General features: G+C 35.7%; 1 protein-coding gene across 1 annotated transcript; it reads left to right on the forward strand.

Annotated features, from left to right (window-relative positions):
• The first annotated feature begins 1,331 nt into the window (after positions 1 to 1,331).
• On the forward strand, positions 1,332 to 2,946 carry gpr25 (G protein-coupled receptor 25). Its single transcript, XM_057362405.1, has one exon. It carries the CDS (start codon positions 1,340 to 1,342, stop codon positions 2,480 to 2,482), a length of 1,143 nt encoding a protein of 380 aa, XP_057218388.1. The 5' UTR covers positions 1,332 to 1,339; the 3' UTR covers positions 2,483 to 2,946.
• The last annotated feature ends 3,314 nt before the right edge of the window (positions 2,947 to 6,260 follow it).

A 6,260-nucleotide genomic window follows, 5' to 3' on the forward strand; every position in this document is an offset into this window, starting at 1 on the left:
CCTTTTTAAAATATATTTATTCGTTCAATCGCAAAATCAAACACAATAAAAATGCTTTGATGTTTCATTCCACGGTTGATATTTTATACACATCGGTTTGGTAAATGTAACCAAGAATTTTCTAGGTTAATTTGACCCAAAAGTTGTGTTTGTCCATATATTAGCTAACCAATGGGTTCAAACAACTCAGCGTTTTTAAAATGGAATGTTCTTCCGTCAGAATGCCATTTGATGTCATTTAATTCAGTCATTAGCATCTTGAGCCAACTTCTCTAACCACTACGTAACTGCCTCTAAACCAAATGAGTCATAAACAGTAGGCTATCATTACCCGAACCACATCAAAAACAAGACCCTGCGTAAACAACCTCATTAAAAAACAACTAGTAAATCTACAACCCTATGTGCATTGTAAGTTTCATGCCAACAAATATCTTAAGTATGTAACTTACGGTCTCCTCAAATATTTTACTGCAACGGTTGTGTTAGTACATAAATCCAATGGCATGGTAATAATGTAGCTCACCCACGTAACACTTTGGTTCACAAGATATTTAGTCATAGTAATAAACTAAACTTTTTCTTTTGAATGTCGTGTCTGGGACTCACTGTCCTGTTAACTGTTTCTGTGTTCATTTATCTGCCTTACGTGATCATTCTGATTGTGGCTTTTTGTATGGCAGAAAATGTTAAAAATATAGCAAGTGCTACACATTTCTATTTCAATCGCTTGCATGAGCACAAGTGTTTTAACGAGTTTTGAAAAATATGTGGTGCTCCTGTAAAGCTACACCATGAAACCACAGCAAATCGCAGAACTTCTCGAACACAGGCTGCACACTGTCTAGTTGTTTAGCCTTCTGCGAAATACGTTTCCTACCAACAGACTGATGTCAATAAACTAATTCTCACTTCATTTTTTTAAGATGCTTACAATGTGTATTTTGGTCTTTTGTGTTATACTGGAAGTGACTGTATTGACTTGATAAATATCTGTACTGTATTACTGTCTGGTGAGAAAACTACTTTAAGAGGTTTTAATAACGTACCCCTACACACATTTGTATTCAAAGTAAACAGAAATCCCCCAAAAAACAGGTATTTGCAGAATGTTTACTTTAGTAAAACCTATTTGGTTCAAAATCATACTGATATGGGAATAAAAACAGCATCCTAATTATTCTGAAGATTTTAAATCTGAGAAATCTCTTGTCTTTGTGATATAATTGGAAATGGAAGGAAATAGAACAAGAGAGAGAGAACCTGTTTTTGCAGTTTGTGGTTTCTAAGCATGCGATAGGCTAGGTTTTGCTGTACTATGCCCATCATTTGCGCACAGATGGCAAGCAACACAGAGATGGCACTCTTTGATGTTACAGTGAGCTCTGCAGACGATTACACCTTCCATGATCATGATATTGCAATGAACTCAACAGAAATCTACGACTACGTTGATCCCTTCGAAAACGACCCGCTGCCCTTGTCCCATATCTACATTCCTGTGCTGTACTTCATCATGTTCTTCGCTGGCTTCACTGGGAATCTCTTTGTCATTTTGGTCATAGGCTACCGCCGCAAGCATAACGGACGTCTTGTGGACACTTTTGTACTGAACCTGGCATTCGCTGATCTTGTATTTGTCCTGAACTTGCCGCTGTGGGCCGTCTCCGCAAGCCATCATTTTGAGTGGCCCTTTGGAGAAGCCATGTGCAAGATCAGCAGCTTCATCATCGCTGTCAATCGCTTTTCCAACATCATCTTTCTCACGTGCATGAGCGTGGATCGCTATCTGGCTGTCGTGCGGTTAATGGACTCGCAATTCCTCAGAAGTAGCTACTGTGTGCAGATCACCTGTGGCATCGTGTGGATCATTTCTTTTCTCCTGGGAATACCATCTTTGGTATACCGTAAAATGATGGACGATCGGCTGTGTTCGGAGGATTCAACGTCCTCTTTTGTGCAAGGAATGAACCTTCTCACCATAATTCTAACGTTCCTGCTACCTGTTGTGATTCTGGGCCTTTGTTATGGGTCAATTCTGGTAAACCTGCGGCGTCACTGTCAGTCTGCCGCAAACTCGCGTGCAGGAGCCAGACGACGCCACTCCCTCAAGATCGTGTTCACTATCATTTCAGCCTTTCTGATCTCTTGGCTTCCATTCAATGTGTTTAAGAGTATCCACGTTTTTTTACTGATAAGCGCAGGAGAGGTTAGTGAGGATGTTAGAGTCCTCTTATATAATGGAATCACATTGTCCTGCTGTCTGGCATTTCTCAACAGCTGTGTAAATCCAGCCATCTACTTGTTCCTGGATCAGCATTTCAAGCACAGAGCTTACGTACTGTGTCTGACTTGCCTGGGTCAAGGTGATACGCATCAAAGCTATATCTCCTCAAATTCTTTCTCTAATGGCACCACTGAGAGTTACTCTAGAAATACATCTACCCGTGGACGCCTTTTCTCACTTACTCAAAAGAACTGAACTTTAATTTTTTTTTGATGCTCTGCTTTCTTTATCGATCAACTATTGAAACCGAGACATATTTAACAAGCTTTCACTTCTAAGCAAATTTGCAGTGGCAACATTAAGCAATGCATTAAATAATCAAAAATAATATTGCATATATTACAGCATTTATTTTTATGTACTTTTTATGTTTTTAACAATATTTTTATACAATGGTATATTTCTACTTTTTTAAATAATGGGTCATATATTTGGGAAACTGACTTGTTACTCAAATTGCTTGCAAATTGTTTAAAGCAGTGTATGCACATAGTTTTTGATAATTTGGTCTTCAGTAATTTAGAAGACTCCAGTAATCTAAAACGTTGTTGTTTAAAAATGTAGTAAAATTTAGTGCAGTATAGGTTTATACTTCACCAGAATAAACTTCAGACAATATTTTAAATAAACAGCTTTTCTTTTGTATTAAAAAGTATTCAAACCAAGTCTCTTTTAATTTTCTTTGGGTCATTTATTGACATTTTTTGTAAAATTATTTTTAAACACATTTTATCAGTTATTATAAAAAGACTTCATAGCAAATACTGTATGCCTACCGTTCATTTGTGCTTCTTATAATTCAGCGTGCTTCACAGATCATTCATGGTCACACTTGTCACTGCATATGTGCATAGCACTTTTGGAAAGTGATCATTTGACAAGCCTTTCATTTAATTTTGGAGACATTTTCTCATGAGAAACTGTGTGGGCTGCTATGAGATTTGAAAGTTCAATGGTTCACACTTGGTTGCATGGGCATCGTAGTTCCCCTTTGAAAGACTCATGTGTCTTTCAGAAGATGTGTCAGAAGTTATACGCAGGTCACACAACTCTCATCTTTAGTTTGGGCAGCACTGAAAAATTTGTGCTACTTATCTTTATCTGACATTGCTGTAAAACACAATCCTGCCATTTGCGAAGGTTTGCTGCTGTGTGGCAAAGACAATGACCTGAAAGACACAGTCTAAAAGTTATTTTAAAAAATCTTTCAGAAACCAAATTACACAGCACTCTGGAATACTTAATTCTGACACGGTCACAATCTTGTCTAATCTAAATCATTTCAATTTTTTTAATTTCTAGTTTACATTTTCTTTCAAATTTTCTTAGTGTCTATTTCTAGGTTGCAGTTTCACAGAGCACTGCACGGTAATTTAATTTTAAATAAATAAATTTTAACTTTTAAAAAGTTTTTATTTAGTTAATTGCTGTGGAGTGGCAGGATGTAGACCAGACAGTAAATACAGAAAAATAAACTGGCATGACACCTGTCTGGGTGTTGTGGGTGTAGCACAAAACTTAATAGATTTATTTTGCGATAATGATTGCTGACACTGTCTTAAGTTGATAACTCAACATATCACGCAAGCAAGTGCCAACGTCTGTGCAATTGAGTGGGATGTTTCTAAAAGTTCAATCGTTCAATGTTGCTTAGGTATGGCACATTTGTGTGAAAATAAATCATGATTTAGGTTTTTGGTTAGGCCTACTGCTTCCATAGCATGAGCATCAGCATCAACAGCATCGTGCCGGTTCAAAGACAATATTCTTTTTTTCTCTTTCGTGTCTTTGCTTGTCTTACAACGGCCTTTACCCACCATGTCCAACCACAGTTTTACCCTGCTGAGAATGGTAACTGTAGAAGCATTCTCATGCACAAGCTTTTGCTTTCATTGTGAGTAATTTCTCATTCCTCGTTTTCACTGCCCACATATCTGAGAATAGGAGTAGAACTGAAAGGCTGGCACAAGATTAAAATCTGCATCTGAATTGATGTCTGTCTGCTTATTTTATTGTTGTCTATATTTGTCTGCATAGGTGACTTTATGTATTTATTAAAATTAGCATTGTAGTATTACTTAACTGTGTCAAAACGTGTGACAAATGTGGGATAGTGCAAATGAGTCACCAGATAAGATCATATTCACTTTTTCGCACCATTATGATCAATAATACTTTGTGGTTTTTGTCAAGATGAAGGCCTTAATTCGTCGACATAAACTCTGTGTAACTCTAATATTCACACATTTTTTACTAATTTTCACACCTCTGGTTTTGTGGATAATGTGTGGAAAAGTCACACCTATTGTATAAGGTTATTGTTTAAAACATATGTAACAGATTTGATATATAACTAAATTTTTTCTAAAGTATCATTTGTTTGTAAAACAAATATAAATGTGTTAATAAATAATTGTATTAATAAATAAATAAATTGTTTTTAGATTCCAGATTCTATGAAGAATAAAAATTAAAGTGTAGTGGCCTAATGTATCCATTTTCACAAGATTTACCAAATTCTATGTTGATAATCTGTAAATATTTATGATAGTCAACGAATGCTGAATGCATTACTCTCCATCCAATAGTTTGAGCTGTAAACTAACAAGTAATGTTTTGTCTCCCCCTTTGGTCTTTATTTTGAATACCTCCGTCATTTCTCAGTGTAAAACCTTACATTACTACTGATTTATACCCAAGCCATGGACAAACCATTTTACTATTTGGGTAGTTGACGAATAAACCGTAGATGTGTCCTATGGTGTGACAGCAAATTTAGAAAAATATAACAATGAAGATAAATTTATCATATGCTATTTTATATTATTAATATTATACAAAATAGCATAAGAGAAATTGATCATCATTATGATTTATTTTTCTAAATGTTTGCTGTCACACCACACATCTACGGTTTATTTGTCAACTACCCTAAAAATGGTTTGTCCATTCTATTAATAATATAAAATATATAATCAACGCTTTAATTTTTTAATAATTAAATTTAATATAAAACATGAATAATTAACACTTTAACAACTCTATTTTTTAACGGTACAATTTATTGTATATTTGTCAGCCGTATTCAGATAATAGGTCTCTAATAAAAAACATTTGTTAATTACATTTATCTGGAACCTAGACCCACCTGGATAAACACAGATGTACCCCATTTTGAGTCCCACGTCACAGTTTATGCTGTAAAAATGAACTCTTTTGTGTTGAATCAATGTTTCTCATTTAGGTTTGAGCAGAAACTTTAGCTGCTTGCTGCTGACCTCTAGCGGTAAGCGTTTGAACACACGATGCGTGTTGCTCAGAATGGATTATTTATAAATCTGCATAGAAAGTTATGGATCCCGTTGTTATCAGTTATAGATGTTCTGACTTTTTATTTTAAAATCCTTAAATACAATTCGGATACTGCAGAGAACCGGTATTGTGTGTTACAACCCCTTATCATATTTTCTGTTTTAGACTGTTGCCAAATTAAGACTGTGTCTGAACAGCTATTCTCACAGACTAGCAATTAGTTAGGACTAATCGGTCTTACTTTTCATATATCAATAAGACCAATCAACCTTTTTATGTAACTGACTTGAAGAACTGACTTGTCTTCAAGAGTCAGTCTTGAAGAAAAACTAACTTGGTGACGAACTTGTAAGACTAGTCTAAGCAGTGTATGCAACCGGGCCCTGGACATTCACTGTGAGAGTCTTTTTAAGGTAAACCTTTCATATGTTAATAAAATACACCAGCACCCCACTGCCCCATAATGGCATACAACAGTATACCGTCTCTTTTCTTTAAAAAGAGGCTAATTTGCATGTATCGATAGAAGCGACCATTTCCCATCGTATGGACTGTCGATGTTTCAGACGTTTGCAAACGATATAAGGTCGGTAAATACAACATTCTCTAACCGAAGTGTATTCGCTGCCCTGCATGTGTTTAAGCACAGCACTGCGAAAAA

Source organism: Triplophysa rosa, linkage group LG20 (assembly GCF_024868665.1).
Source record: "Triplophysa rosa linkage group LG20, Trosa_1v2, whole genome shotgun sequence".
NCBI classification, from domain to species: Eukaryota; Metazoa; Chordata; class Actinopteri; order Cypriniformes; family Nemacheilidae; genus Triplophysa; species Triplophysa rosa.